Source organism: Odocoileus virginianus, chromosome 10 (genome assembly GCF_023699985.2).
Source record: "Odocoileus virginianus isolate 20LAN1187 ecotype Illinois chromosome 10, Ovbor_1.2, whole genome shotgun sequence".
Classification (NCBI taxonomy): domain Eukaryota; kingdom Metazoa; phylum Chordata; class Mammalia; order Artiodactyla; family Cervidae; genus Odocoileus; species Odocoileus virginianus.
The window spans coordinates 48,420,320-48,437,037 of record NC_069683.1 but is presented as its reverse complement, the minus strand read 5'-3'; the positions used below and the strand labels follow the sequence as shown (position 1 = coordinate 48,437,037).

At 41.4% G+C, this 16,718-nt stretch overlaps 1 protein-coding gene across 6 annotated transcripts in view; it reads right to left on the bottom strand.

Moving 5' to 3' along the window:
• Positions 1-16,718, bottom strand: part of SIK3 (SIK family kinase 3) — a 257,677-nt gene that overhangs the window by 44,431 nt on the left and 196,528 nt on the right. For all 6 annotated transcript variants that reach the window (XM_070473549.1, XM_070473545.1, XM_070473547.1 and 3 more), the window contains exons 5-6: positions 5,429-5,553; positions 4,679-4,802 (exon numbers count right to left, since the gene is read on the bottom strand). In XM_070473549.1, the coding sequence (XP_070329650.1) occupies positions 4,679-4,802; positions 5,429-5,553 (249 nt within the window). The remainder of the gene's footprint in view (positions 1-4,678; positions 4,803-5,428; positions 5,554-16,718) is intronic.

The following is a 16,718-nucleotide window of genomic DNA, read 5'->3' as shown; positions in this document are numbered from 1 at the left end:
CATTTTGCTGTACAGTAGAATGTAACAGAACACTTAAGCAACCATGCTCCAATAAAAATTAATAATAAAAAAAGGAGTGACTCAATGATAAGAAAATAAACTCAATTAAAAAATGGGGAAAACACTTATACATATGCCAAAAAAGACACACAGATGGTAAGTATGCATATGAAATGCTAACCATCGTACAGCATTAAGGAATTACAAATTAAAATAACAAAGGTACCACTTTACACCGTTAGGCCAGCAAAGACCCACAGCACTGACAACACTAAATGCCACCTGTGGGGAGCAGCAGGAACTCTGCTCGTTGCTGGTGGGGATGCTGCATGGCACAGGTACTTCGAGAGGCAGTCTGGTGGTTTCTTACAAAACTAAATATACTCTTAGCGTATCATCCAGCAACCACACTCCCTGGTATTTACTCAGGTGAGCTGAAAACTTACGTCCACACAAAAACCTGCGCATGGACATTTACAGCAGCTTTGTTCATAACTGCCAAAACGTGGAAGCAACTAAGATGTTGATCAGTAGGTGAATGGATAAATAAACTGTGTACACCCAGGAAATGGAATATTATTGAACATTAAAGAGAAATGAGCTATTAATCCACAAAAACACACAGAGTAACTTTATACGCATATTACTAAGTGAAAGAAGCCAATCAGAAAAGGCCACATACTACATGATTCCAACTATGTGACATTCTGGAAGAGGTAAAACTGTGGGGACAGCAAAATGATCACTGCCTGTCAGGGGTTAAGGGAGCGGGAGGGGGTGAACAGGCACAGAGGATTCTCTGTATGACACCAGAATCACAGTAAACAGTGGACTTCAGCAATAATTCAGTGTAGTGTCAATGCAGGTTGATCAACTGTAACAAACATTCTACTTTGGTAGATACTGCCAGATACTGACAGTGGAAGAAAGCTATGACAACCTAGACACCATATTAAAAAGCAAACACATCATTTTGCCAACAAAAGTATAGTCAAAGCTATGGCTTTTCCAGTAGTCATGTACGGATGTGAGAGCTGGACCATAAAAAATAGGCTGAGCATCAAAGAACTGATGCTTTTGAATTATGGTACTGAAGAAGATTCCTGAGAGTCCCTTGGACTGCAAGGAGATCAAACCAGTCAATCCTAAAGGAAAGCAACTCTGAATATTCATTGGAAGGATTGATGTTAAAACTGAAGCTCCAATACATTGGCTGCCTGATGCAAAGAGCTGACTCATTGGAAAAGACCCAGATGCTAAGAAAATTGAAGGCAAAAGGAGAAAAGGGCGGCAGAAGATGAGATGATTAGATTGCATCACTGACTCAATGGACATGAATGTGAGCAAACTCTGGGAGATAGTGAAGGACAGGGAAGCCTGGTGTGCTGCAGTCCATGGAGTTGCAAAGAGTTGGACTCAGCAACTGAACAACAACGAACAAATGATAGTGCAGGAAGCTATGAGTGTGAAGGGAGGGGGCAGGGGCGAACGTGGGAGCTCCCTGTACTTTCCGCTTAATTTTGCTCTGAACCCAAAACTGTTCTAAAAAATAAACTTTATTTTTAAGAAAGAAAGAAAGCAGTGATGAATTTTTAGTGTTTAGCTCTAAATACTGCCATGCAGTCATTAAGATAAAGACTGAGGACATCTAGTAGATTAGGACAAGAGCACTGGTGATGTCTGTCAGAGCAATCCACTACACCCTTCTCTGCTTCCTTGTAGGGTAAACCAGAAAGAGTTGTGCCTATTTCCTTTCTTTCCATTTCCTTCTATTCTTTCTTGGTTGTATCTACATGAATTAGGGCTTTGCTCCTACTCCACCACCAAATCTGTACTTCAAGATCTTCAATGATCTCCAAATTTCTAAATCTGATATTCAGTTCTGTGTGGCTGTTAGTGTTAACTGATGCTATCTTGGGCCCCTAACCATTCCTCCTGTCTTTCTACTGACTGTGCCCCCAGGACCGGGCCGTGTAGTAAATCGCTTCTCTGTGTCAAGGACTGTGTAGTTAATAGACGCTGTTTCATGACCATTGGGTCCAGGTGGCCTCTATGCTCTGGTATCTCCAAATAGTGATGAAGATCTTGGCTGACATATTCCTGGTGATCATGAGACTAGTCACCCATTCATAAATCTTGACTTGGGAATGTACTTCCTGTTTCTAAGCACATACCCCTATACTCGTAAGTTAACTAGAAAACTGTCCCCTTCGCAGTGTAGAGTACAGCTGCAAATGCTTCTGGATCACTGTCTGCCTGATCCCACCCTGTGAGTAAGTTACCCTATAAAAAACTGACCCTCTGATCAACACGAGGCTGCCTGCCTTGTTTTTCTGTCTCGATGCTTTCTTAGTATTATGGGACACTTTTCATCCTCTCTGTCCTTCAACAAGTTCTATCATCTGACCCATCAGGGGCACTCCACACCGTTCCTCATTCCCTCCTCCTTGAAACATCCTCTTCCCTTGTTTTCCAGGACACAAATGCTCTGGCTTACCTTACTAACCATTCCTATGCTGATCCCCATTCACGGTCCTGATCTCTGAATGTTAGCATGTCCCAGAGATTAACCCTTGGACCTTTTCTCGTCTCTATATTCATGGCCTAAAGTGTGATCTTATCTCAGAGCTTTAAATCTTGTCTATACACTGATCATTCCCAAATGTGTATCCATAGCCCACCACTCCCAATCAAGTCCTACTAATTTCAACTGCCCATATCATAACTCAACTTAGATGTCTAATGGGCATCTCAAATGAACACATCTAAAACCTCTCTCCAAAAAGGAAGCAGTCTTCTTTAGCCATTCCCACCTCTATTAGCAGTAAATCCATCCTTCCAGTTGCTCAAGCCAAGAACCCTGGAGTTACCTTTAATTACTCTCTTTCGCTCAGATCAAATCCCATATAAATGTTGCTGGAGCCATACTGCTTAGGTTCAAATTCTAGTTCAGCCACTTAGTAGCTGTGTTATCTTGGGAAAATGGCTAAATGTCTCCTGGTTTCAGCTTTATCACCTATAAAATGGGGGCTAATAGTCTCATGTATCTTATAGGGTTGTTAAAATAATTAAATGAGTTAATGTTTGCAAAACGCTTGGAACGGTGCCACGCAGTATGCATTATCTCTTGAATCTGAAGGCTTCTTACCACCCCAACCTCTACATTCCAGTCTGTGAACTAGCCACCAAAATCTCCTTACTAACTGGTCTTCCTCCTTCAGCCCTTGAACTTTTCAACCAAGAGAGTTGGCAGGGTCATTTTTTTTTTTTTTAAGAACGAAAGTCACCATAAAATTCTTTCAATACTTTTGCATGCTTGAAATTTTTCAAAATAAATAGTAAAAGTTAAAGAAAACCCAAAAGTCAGTTAATGTCATTCCCTTGTTAAAATCCTCTAATTTTTCACATTTCACTCAAGAGTGAAAACTAAGGTCTTTACACTGACTGACCAGGCCCTCAAAGTGAGCTTTCTCCTGCCCCTATGACTGCACCTCTCTCGTCCTCTCTCTCATTCCTTTCTAGCACAGAGGCTTCCATCCTGTTCCTTTAGACACTCATGTGTGTTATCTCCCCAAGGCCTTTGCCCTCTCGCTGTCCCCTCTGCCTGCAAAGCCCTTCCTCAGACTGCACAGCTCACACCCTCCCCTCACCTTCTCGAAGTCTTCACCGAAACATCTGTATCTCAGGGAAGGGGTTCCCTGCCATACCTTTACAAATAACCACCCACCCACCATCCCTAACCCGCCGTCTGGCTCTATTTTATCTTTCCCATGGCTTTTTTTCTAAAATGCATTTTAGAAACAAAATTTCTGATGTTTATTTTCTTGTTTTCTTTCTAAAACATAATTCCCATGTGCTTACACTGTGCTCCCAGACCAGCTGACATACACTCTGTAGGTTGTACCTTTAACTGAAACCATGATGAAGCAAAACTAAACAGAGTGCTTAGAGCATTGTCTCCAGAATCTCCCTTTCTTATGTGTGCATATAGATGGTGATGAGATACTGTAGATTCTGGGTGCCTGTTTTCAATGTTACTTTTTTCGAAGAGCTACTGCCCACTCATTTAAAAAGTACTTTTTTATTTGAGTTGGGGGGATAAATGTCACAGAAGCAGGAAATGTAATATCAGCAAGACTAAAATGCAAAGCCTGCTTTCCCCTTGCCATTTATTACCACATCTCAATGGAGCCTCCAGTAAATACTGGGTTGGCCAAAAAACTTAACCATTTAAGTGTTATGGAAGAACCCAAATCAACTTTTTTACCAACCCAACAGAAATATTATCCTGAAAAAGGGCAAAAGATAAAACAGAGATGAAACAGGACTATCTACTGCTCTGCGACTATGTGCTGGGCCTATTAACTCGCCACACATTATTTAATTTAGTTCTCATAGTAGCGGTCCTCACAAAACTGCCAGCCTCTTATTAGTGAGAAAACCAAAACTCAGAAAGACTTAGTAATCTGCCCACCACACTAGCAGCCCTGTGTAGAGTCCAGAACCAAACAAGGGCAAGGTTATAGTCACTCTGTTTCTATAGAATCGTGCCTCCACAGGTTCAATTCAGCAACCTGTTAAATGGGCCATTTATACCCCATCACTCAATTCTGTGATAACTTAGCATGTCTACCGTTCCATGAACCCAGTCATAGCTGTGTGCTGGCATCTCTCTTACCTGTGGACATAAAAAATGGGATGCGAAACTTTCCACTCAACACGCGGGCCCGCAGATTCTGCAGTGTGCTCCCATCAAATGGCAGGGCCCCACACACAAGCACATAGAGGACGACTCCGAGGCTCTGCATCGCAAACAGAGAACATGTTTGATTAATCACCTCAGAGAAAGAAGAGAGGTCATTATAGTATGTGTATGAAGAATTGGGGACGGACAGCGAAGCTAGGCATGCTGTAGTCCATGGGGTCGCAAAGAGTCAGACACAACTGAGCGACTGAACTCAACTGATGAAGAGAGTGGTGAGTCATGCGCGAGATAATGGGACAAACATTTCCTTTTCTTTTTTTTTTAATGAGAAATAATATGGGGCATTGTCAAGGCCAATCATCTTTAGAACAGTTAGCATTCTTCTTTGCTTCCAGACATTAACTTTGGGGAACGTATCTAGAATTTCTCTCAGTACTCATCCTAGGGAGAAGGCAAGTGTCAACAACAGAAATAATTTCTGTTCTTAGCAAGGGCATCCATCCAAGCTTGCCCTTGGAATTTTTTTTTTCTTTGCAGATGCAAAGGGGGAGGTGGAAACCTGTGGCTCAGTCCATATGACAAGGGTTGGAGAACAGACTTTGTAGAAAGATTTGAAAATTCAAAGAATAGGCGATCCAGATCTCAGTCTCATCCAGGATGAGAACAGCTGCCATCAGACTAGGGTAACTAACGCTGTGGGGAAAAGAGGTGGCAATCACATACCCAGATGTCCACTTTGGGTCCGTCATACTCCTTTCCTTCGAAGAGTTCAGGCGCGGCATAGGGCGGGCTGCCACACCAGGTCTTCAGCAGCTGCCCAGGAGTGAAGAGGTTACTGAAGCCAAAATCTAGAAAGACAAATGGACACCACTCACGTGATCTTTACCAGTGAAGACTAGTTTCTAGTCACTAGAATAAAGATTTTGGATCCTAAAAAAAAAAAAAAAGATTCTGGATCCTTAAGTTTGAATATCAAACGCGGAAACAGAACCTTTAGAAATTATATAACCAGCCACTTAAATTTAAAATAACACTGAAACAGAGATACAGATGAACTGGAAAGTAAAAGATATCTGGTTAACCAAAAGTAAACATGATTGGTTTACATCAGTACCAAAATCAGTACTATTTCCTTCACAAATCTGGACTGAGGTGAGCGGTACCTTTAAGAACAAAAACAAAATTGGATAGATTGATAACAAGACCCCATCAGAATCAGGAAATACATGTTAAGCCTACTCAACTGGACCCACGATTTTCAGATTATTTTTACTTCTTGTGACGAACACATTTGTGATCACGAGAGACACAGTGAACTTAAAAATTAGACAAAGTGACTTTATTACCATTAAGATGGCTTATTCAATATAAAGAATATGCAGTCTATTTGCAATTAAACCAAGAATGTTTACATTTTAACTTCAACCTCCCCTTTTCATTTCTCCCCCTCCCACTGAGTGAAGAGAGAGCAGAAGGGAGATTGAAGGGGTGCAGAGTGGAGAGGAAGACTGAGAACTTAAATGAGCAAAGACAGCAGCCAAAGGAGAGTCTCACTGACTCAGAAATACTTCTATGCACATAGATATTTATATCAACGACTCCAGGTAAGGCAGGCTGAAGCTCCCTCCTTCCCAGGCCTACCATATTCCCACATCCCCAGCATTTCTCAGAAGCTCCTCTCCCTCTCCTAGTTTTACTCCCAATGACAACTCTGCCTCCATTTGCTGTTTGCTCTTCTTCTTCCTCCAGGAAGTGTTTTCTAGTAAGGTACGTGCTGATTTTGACTTTCACTGCTTCCCCTCTGTTTTCTCAGGACCAACTCTTCTGGGCCCATAGCTTCCACCATCATCAATCACATGTTTGGTAATGATTCTCCAAATTTACAGCTCTGACCCTGGTACCACTCTTAAGTACCTGATGTGGCCTTCTAATACGTGCCTGGGAACAAACATCTCAACCTCGCCATTTTCCAAAATCAAACTGCTCTTCCAGTGATGTTCCCATGTTCATTCATGGAGTTACCACTGTGTTACTAGGAGCACTGGGATCTTCGCTCGCTCCCTCTCATTTCCATTTCAGACTGGGGGTAAACTTTTACTGCTTCTACCCTGTGTCCTGAAGTACCTCCTCCTTTCCATTTCCATTCCCCCCATCTCAGTTCATACTCATTATTTCTCATCTTCTTGACTGACACTCTTGCTTACTACCCCTCACTTGCCTCTAAGCGCCCCACTGAGAGCAGTGAGCATGACACACATCACACCATGCTCCTCCTTACTCAGAAACATCTGGTGGCTCTGTTCTGCTCACAGAAGGGTCCAGCTCTCTTCACAGCCACCCAGCTCCACCCTACATGCCGAGCCCATCCCCGGGCATTCCAGCACTGCGAGACCATTCACATCCTGTGTTTATGTGCTTCTCTATGCTGCTTCCTTTCTGTGCCATGCCTTTTCCTTTCCTTGCCACTTCAGAAATAGCACTTATTTTCAATGCCCAGTCAAATATTGCTTCCTGTATGAAGCCTTCACTGACTCCTACTACAAAACACCACGTCAGTGGCTTCCTCCTCTGCGCTTCCCTGGCCCTGTTTGTACCTCTACAGCCCAATCAAAGCCTCATGTTATATTTAGTTGTATCGCGTGTTTATATCCTCCACTAGTCAGTAAACTAGGGACATTGTTTTATTTATGTTATTCTCCAGACAGTGTTTTCATATATAGCAGGGACTCAAAAAGGGCCACTAAATTAAACTGCAATAAAATTGCAATAAAGCGCTAGGCCAATCCTCTTGTCACCTCCTGGCTACTGGAGCCTTTTTAGACTGACTGGCAGCTGGCCAGCTCCTATGGCCTCTACCTTCTAGTCAGCCCTCCTAAGGCTGCAAAACACCCAGTGATCAGAAGGGGCTTAGAGGTCAGGGCCATCATTAGCATCACCAGAGATATTTCGACAAGAGAAATAAGTACTCTCATTCACTAATGCAAAACAAATGCCTCATCTGCCAAGTCTTCCTGAGTCTCCTGGAAGAAACGTCCTCCACCTGCTCTGCATTCCCTCATTACTTTGTATTCTTTTTGTTAATTCCACATATAAACATCTCATTTTTCTAGCTCCTTTAAAAACATACTATCCTATCTCTTTAGGCTTCCCAGGCGGCGCTAGTGGTAAAGAACCCGCCTGCCAATGCATGAGTTCGATCCCTGGGTTGGGAAGATCCCCTGGAGAAGGAAATGACAAGCCATTGCAGTCCTCTTGCCTGGGAAATCGCATTGTCAGAGGAGCCTGATGGGCCACAGTCCGTGGGGTCACAAAGAGTCGGACAAGACTGAGCATGCACACACACACATCTCTCTAGTAGAGGTCTACCCCCTCTCTACCCAACTCCTTAAAAATACTTTTTTTCATCTCTGACTCTCATATTACCTAACATTCGGTTTAACTTAAACACAATAGGTGCTTAACAAATGCACCTATTTGTGCTTGAATGCAACTGCAATTAAAGCCCTACCAACTAACCTATGACATTTGAAGCCCAATCATTTTATCAGTTGAAGTCTTTAACTTTAACCTGTTTTTCTTAAGAGACTGAGGATAGGTTGCTAAAAATCCCAACAAAGGCAATTCAACAGAGCAGGTACTTTGGGACTTATTTAGAAAGAGGACTCTTGATGTATCTTTAATTTGTTGGCAAAGACCTTCACCGGATCCTTTCCCACGACTAGACTTTCTTTGCACAATGAGGAAGACATGTTGATTGAGACTGTAATAATTGATGGGCTCTGATGTTAGTGTGATTGGATAGCAAAGTCCAGAAGTGAAAGTCATGGAGTATTCTGCTTGTGTTTTGAATGGAGAATGCCACAGGGCAAGCAATGAATTAAAACCACTTGATTTTAAAACTTCCTAATAAGCAGCTTAAAGTATATAAGTGTTGATTAGATTAGTTCAAAATTGGTCATTTTGAACTATGAACGCTCTATCTACAATTAATCACCTTTCTACTCTTTTACCCTGCTGAGGAGGAGAAGGTACAGAGCTAGAGCTTGTTTTTTTTTTTTTTTAATCTACCAAACAGGAAATCTTTACAAAGGAAACAATATCAAAGGAAACCATCTTCAGCAATGGCTACAGGCTTAGATTGCTATTAGGTGTTTATATGAAAAATGAGTGTGCAAGAATGAATGACTGATCAGGATCTGACATCTAAAGAGGCCACATGGGGGAAACACCTGCTTCCACAGCATGTTATAGCCACACAGCTGCTTTCAACAGCTAGACCCAAAGACTGACAGCAAGATTCAACAACCACCACCCCTCCACCAGCTTGCCTCTCTTTCCTATTAAAGAGCAAACAAAAATGCTTTAGTCTTGTAAATGTGTCATGGGTCTCCTCTAATCACTCCATATATTGCTCTTACTCCTAACCCTAAGGGTTTTGCACATGTAAGCAAAATCTGCTTCACCCTGCTTGATATGACACTTTCCCTGCCATAAACACCAGCTTCCTCCAATGAATGATCCTGACAGAGGCCAATTCATCCTTTATTCTTTTTATTATTTTTTATTGTGCTGGGTCTTCGTCACTGCTCATGGGCTTTCTCTAGCTGCTGTGCACAGGCTCTAGGCACACCAGTTTCAGCAGCTGTGGTCCATGGGCTCAACAGCTGTTGGTTTCACCAGTTGCAGCACACAGACTCAGTTGTTGTGGCTTGAGGGTTCTAGACTGTGGGGTTAGTAGTTGTGGGTACACACGTTTAGCTGCTCCATGGCCTGTGGAATCTTCCCAGACCAGGGATCGAACTCATGTCCTCTGCATTGGCAGGCAGATTCTTATCCACTGGGCCAGCAGGGAAGTCCCAATTCATTCTCTAACTTACCAAACCTAACAGAATCTGACCCATCCTCCCACTTCAATACACATGTTATTACTATACATTCAGTTTTACTGAAAGCATACTGCTGTCGTGTCTTCACTAGTGCCTCATCACGAGTGTTACACATTAATCTTCAATACAGCTATGCAGCCACTAAGGTAAAAATTCTGGCCAGTTCACTGTCCATTCAGCAAAATCATAACTTATTTTCTGAACATTTAAATTACTAAGTGAAGCAAATTTGCTCAGTTGTGTCCGACTCTTTGCAACCCCAAGGACTGTAGCCCGACCAGGCTCCTCTGTCCATGGGATTTTCCAGGCAAGAATACTGGAGTGGGTTGCCATTTCCTTCTCCAAGAGAAATCTCAAATTAATAACATATATGAAATCTGGAGCTCACTGCGAAAGTTTAATTCCTTCTAATCAACACTTCAGGGACTGAATAACTGAGAAGAAAAGAATTCCTCCTCTATTCTTTCAGCAGCTTACCTTCATTGAGGGGGAGGGGTTTGCTACCCATAGAAAGAAGACTGGCAAGGAAAAATGAAAGCAGTTAAAATTCAAACCAGTCTATTTGGGGTTTTACTGGTAGTTTAGGGAAGGCTGAAGGGACTACTAGTGGGATGTGCAGGTATACTGGGATAGGTGGGGAACAGACAAGACATGGAACAGAATTACTAAGATTTGTGTTGGTTTTAGTTATCTACACATGCAGGCAAATGAAAAAAACTGCAAGATGATCCAACCTGGAAGCAGAAATTCTCATGAAAATTTTAAAGCAATGGTTAAAAAAGAATGAGGGAGTATTCTTGCTGGCTTGGATCAGAAATGTCAAAGAAGCAAGGGAAGAAAAGCTTTTAGAATTTAAGTTTGATCAGTTACTTTGATCCTAGAAAACCATATTTTCTTTCAATGGAATGGGCTTGTTCATTTATTTTGGTTCAGCAGCAAGCTGGAATCAAGATTGCCGGGAGAAATATCACTAACCTCAGATATGCAGATGACACCACCCTTATGGCAGAAAGTGAAGAGGAACTAAAGAGCCTCTTGATGAAAGTGAAAGAGGAGACTGAAAAAGTTGGCTTAAAGCTCAACATTCAGAAAACTAAGATCATGGCATCTGGTCCCATCACCTCATGGCAAATAGATGGGGAAACAGTGAAAACAGTGGCTGACTATTTTTTTGGGCTCCAAAATCACTGCAGATGGCAACTGCAGCTGTGAAATAAAAAGACGCTTGCTCCCCGGAAGAAAAGTTACGACCAACCTAGACATCATATTAAAAAGCAGTGACATTACTTTGCCAACAAAGGTCCGTCAAGTCAAGGCTATGGTTCTTCCAGTAGTCATGTATGGATGTGAGAGCTGGACTATAAAAAAGCTGAGTGCAGAAGAACTGATGCTTTTGAACTATGGTGTTGGAGAAGACTCTTGAGAGTCCCTTGGACTGCAAGGGGATCCAAACAGTCCATCCTAAGGGAGATCAGTCCTGGGTGTTCATTGGAAGGACTGATGTTGAAGCTGAAACTCCAATACTTTGGCCACCTGATGCGAAGAGCTGACTCATCTGAAAATACCTTGATGCTGGGAAAGATTGAGGGCAGGAGAAGGGGACGACAAAGGATGAGATGGTTGGATGGCATCACCGACTCAATGGACATGAGTTTGGGTGGACTCTGGGAGTTGGTGATGGACAGGGAGGCCTGGTGTGCTGTGGTTCATGGGGTCACAAAGAGTCGGACATGACTGAGTGACTGAACTGAACTGAACTGAAAGTTGCTCTTAATCATAATGTCTTTCAGTGTTTACTAAAGCTTTTTATTCTTAATGTCACCATCAGGGTCTCTAACTAAGTTCTTCCATTTCGTTCACTCATGTATTTAAAATGTATTTCTGGAATCCTTTAATCAGCAGAGCAATGTGTTGGTTCCTATGAAAGAACCGAACGCAGAAAAGATATATTCCTACTGAAGGACTCAAAAAAGAAAGAACTTAAGTTGAGTGGACTGGATCTAGAAAAGCACAGGGGGAATACGGAAAGGGTTTTTTCTAAGTGGTGGTTGGGGAAAAGCAGAACAAAGGCAGATCATTTGGAACTAGTAAGCTAAGTTGAAGCAACAATAAAGAAACTACCCTAGGTATGATGTAAGGTTCACAGACGTATATGGCAAGAAACAACATTACACAGTAGCAACAGGCCAGACTTTGCAGTGCTGGAGAAGACTCTTCAGAGCCCCTTGGATGGCAAGGAGATCAAACCAGTCAACCTGAAAGAAAATCAACCCTGAATATTCATTGAAAGAACTAATGCTGAAGCTGAAGCGCCAATCCTTTGGCCACGTGATGCAAAGAGTCGACTCATTGGAAAAGACCCTGATGCTGGAAAGACTGAAGGGAGGAGGAGAAGCAGTGACAGAGGACAAGATGGTTGGATGGCATCACCAACTTGATGGATATGAGTTTGAGCAAGCTCTGGAAGATGGTGAAGGACAGAAAAGCCTTGTGTGCTGCAATCCATGGTGTCACAAAGAGTCAGACACGACTGAGCGAGTGAACAACAAATACAATATGTGGTCTTTTGTGACTGGCTACTGTCAGTTATGGGGCTTTCCAGGTGGCTCAGAGGTTAAAGCACCTGCCTACAATGCAGGAGACCTAGGTTCAATCCCTGAGTCAGGAAAATCCCCTGAAGAAGGATATAGCAACCCACTCCAATATTCTTGCCTGGAGAATGCCATGGACGAAGGAGCCCGGTGGACTAGTCCACCGGGTCGCAAAGAGTCAGACACAACTGAGCGACTTCACTTTCACTTTCACTGTCAGTTAGCATAATGCTTTCAAGGTTCATCCACATTGTAGTATCTATCGGTAGTTCATTCTTTTTTTTTTTTTTTAAGTTATGATATTCCACGGTATGAACATACCATATGTTATGTATTCATTCATCACTTGATGGATATTTAGATTGATTCTTTTGGTAGGGGGTACTATAAATAACGTTGCTATGAACATTCACCTAACTTTTTTTGTGGATGTATGATTTTCATTTCTCATATATATATATATACCTAGGAGTGGAACTGTTGGGTCATATGGTAACTCCATATTTAACTTTTTCAGAAACTGCATGGCTGCAACACTTTACATTCCCACCAACAATGTACAGGAGGTCTAATTTCTCCACATCCTCCCTGACACTTATTACTATCTTTTTATATTTCTTAAATTACAGCCGTTCTGGTGGGTGGGGTATCTTACCATGATTTTAATTTGCATTTCCCCAATAGCTAATGATGCTGGGCATCATTTCATGTGCTAATTGGCCATTTGTGTATCTTTTTTGGACAAATACCTATTCAAATCTTTTGCCCATTTTTAGATTGCATTATCTTTTTATTTTCCTGAGCAGCATGCAACATATAGGATCTTAGTTACCTGACCAGGGACTGAACCTTGTCCTCTCCTGTAGAAGCATGGAGTCTTAACCACTGGACCACCAGGGAAGTCCCTGGATTATCTTTTTATTATTAAGTTGTAAGAATTATTTATATTCTCTGGATACAACTCCACAGACATGATTTGCAAATATTTTTTCCCATTCTGTGGATTATCTTTTCAATTTCTTGATAGTGTCCTTTGATGCTCAGAAGTTTTTTTAATTTTGATGTCCAATTTACCCAGATTTTCTTTGTACTTACACTTTCAGTGTCATATCTAAGAAATTACTACCTAACCCAAGGTCACAAAGATTCACCCCTATGTTTTCTTCTACAAGTAGTTACTTAGTTTTAGTTATGCAATGAGCACCTGTGAACCCACCACCCAAATAAAAAACTGGTATCTGAATAATTACTTATGTCAAATCATAAGCAGTACTCATTCCGTTTCCTATGTCCTCTTCCAACCACTGATTTTCAAGTAAGCACCTCAGGATTACCAATGTATTTACAGTGATCCACAAACTTCACCTCAGACCTACTGGATCTTCTGGAAATAATTTAGACATCTGAATGTAAACAAATAAATAAAACAACTCTTCCTGAAAATGTTTGAGAACTCTTATGGCCACGAAGTGGCTGAATGGCATCACCAACTCGATGGACATGAGTTTGAGCCAGCTCTGGGAGTTGGTGATAGGCAGGGAAGCCTGGCATGCTTCAGTCCACGGGTAGGGTAGCAAAGAGTTGGACATGACTGAGCAACTGAACTGAACTGATGGGCAGTGAGGAAACACTGGGACTTCTGGTACAGGCAGATGTAGTAATATTAACCTGAAATCAAGACCACATTAAGTATGAGGTGGGACTTCCCTGGTGGTCCAGTGATTAAGACTCCATGCTTCCAACGCAGGAGATGTGGGTGATCCCTGATCAAGGAACTAAGATTCCACATGCCAAGTGGCGTAGCCTAAAAACTAAAAAAAATTATAAAAAATGTATGAGGAGAAGTAGAAGGCCTATGAGAAAGTAGAAAATGAGACAGTGAAATGAGTGAAAATGAAGCAACTCAGAAATTATTTTGACAAAAGCCTGGCTAGTACTTGAGGGGAGATGATACATTGGATAAAAAGAAGGGGAAGGTACAGAGTATTTGATTTGGGAAGAAAAATATATTTTTTTTAATTTAAAAAGGTGAGAAGTTTGGTTTGAGAAGGTGAGAAGAAATTCAAGTGATGTTCTGACAAATCAAGGTGTTGTAATGAATGGATAGAAGTTTTTTGAAAGAATAAGTAGTGAAAAAGGAATGGCTGGGAATTATGGTTTAGGACACCCATAGGTACTTCCCATGCTATAGGTGCAGGAACAGAAAAAGGATGGAGCAAAAGGGAGAGAGAGGTATCTTATCATTATAACAGGGGAGCTGAGAGAGGAGAAAAGCAAGTCAAGGACGGAAAAGGTGGTCTGCAGCAACCATACGATGTCATCCAAGTACTGTACAGGTACTTCTATCTGAGGGAAAACTATGATCACATATAAATACTTGAGACTAGAAATGGTATAACTTCCCCTCAGAAGTTTTGTTAATTTGTCTTAAAAGAAATGCTAAGTCATAGAAATGAACTATGAACATAACCCAGATTCATTCTGAATCATCTAGAATGTTACACTATGAATAAGATAAGGCATTTCTTACTAAGTTGGATGACAACCAATTAATAATTCTGAGCTCGGAGTAAATTCATTCAGGGTACTGAGAAATGAGCAATGTGGGCCACGCAGTCGAGCAGCAAGGATCTGGCGAGTCAGGCATCCTGGGCTGCCCTGGATGTCTCTTCCAATGCTGCAGCTTTCCCATTTGTGCAGCTCCTGGAATTCTATGGAATACAGTACACATATTTCTCAAGCGACTCTCCATCAAGTGCGGTGTTACAGAGTATGTGTGTTGTATGTCTGTGTGTGCTCAGTCACTCAGTCGAGCCTGCCTCTTCACAACCCTATGGACCACAGCCCACCAGGCTCCTCTGTCCTTGGGATTTTCCAGGTGAGAATACTGGAGATGATTTTCATCTCCTCCTCCAGGGGATCTTCCTGACCCAGGGATTGAACCCTCATTTCCTATGTCTACTGCAGGCAGATTCTTTACCGTTGAGCCACTGGGAATTAGATGAGCATTATTTTTATTTCACTTCTGGGAAAGTGAGGGTCATTAAGTATCATGTTCAAATTCAAAGGTTAAAAAAAAAAGACTTACTAAGAACAAGGTTCAGCCAATAACGCCAACCTGGACGCCCTCAAAGCCCACACTGTGCTTTTAGCATCATGCATATGTTTATATTGAGGTAAATGTACCTCCCAGAATTATTTTTATACCACTTCCAAATTCCCCAGTTATTATATAGTACTGCTTTTCATTTTATTCTTGACTGCCAATCCTTTGCTATACTTACGTAATTCCCAAAGGCATACAAGCCTTGAAACATACTGTTTCTCAACAAGTTGCTTTAAAAACAGTGCATAGAAAAGACAGTAGACACTGTATAAAACTGGGGAAAGGATTAATTTCTCAATAAATGCCATAGGCACATCTGATTTTTCCTATGGGAAAAAATTAATAGGACACTTTCCTTGTATCATATTCTAAAATCAATTCCAAGTAGATCAACTTAATACAAATGGTAAAACTACAAAGTTTTTTAAAATAAAGTAATAAAGGAGATTATAGCTTCCGGAGATAGTAGGATTTCTTAAACAAGAAACAAAAGGCACACATCATAAAGGAAAAGATAGTAAATTTGGTTACATTAAAATTATACTAAAATGTGTATTCATTGAAAGATATTTTAAAGAGAATGAAAGGAGAAATCACGAAACAAAAGAGTTATTTGTAACACATAAAACAAAAGACATGTTATTACTATTGAAACAAAAACTCCTATAAATCAGTACGACAGACAACCCACTAGAAACATGCGCAGAAGACATTTTTTTAGCAGACCCTTAAAAAAAGCGAAAAGACATAAAAGAAGTCCAATCTCACTATTAAGATGAAATTAAAAACTAAATCTACAATGAGATAACCCTTACACACTCAGTGGTTTGGGAAATATTATAAAGTGTAATAATATCCAGCACTACTAAATATAAAGTGAATAGCTAATAGGGACCTTGACTCACGGTCCTGTAATGGCAAAGTATGGAGAAAAAAAATCCTAAAAGGAGTGGATATGTGGATATGTATACCTGATTCACTTTGCTGCATACCTGAAACTAGCTGAAACAACTACAGTTGTAAATCAGTCAGTTCAGTCACACAGTTGTATCAGACTCTTTGCGACCCCACGGGCTGTAGCACGCCAGGCCTCCCTGTCCATCACCAACTCCCGGAGTTTACTCAAACTCATGTCCATTGAGTCAGTGATGCCATCCTCTGTCTCATCCTCTCTGATCTCATCCTCTATCATCTCCTTCTCCTCCCGCCTTCAATCTTTCCCAGCATCAGGGTCTTTTCCAATGAGTCAGTTCTTCGCATCAGGTGGCCAAAACATTGGAGTTTCAGCTTCAGCATCAGTCCTTCCAATGAATATTCAGGACTGATTTCCTTTAGGATGGACTGGTTGGATCTCCTTGCAGTCCAAGGGATTCTCAAGAGTCTTCTCCAACTTCATAGTTCAAAAGCATCAATTCTTCAGTGCTCAGCTT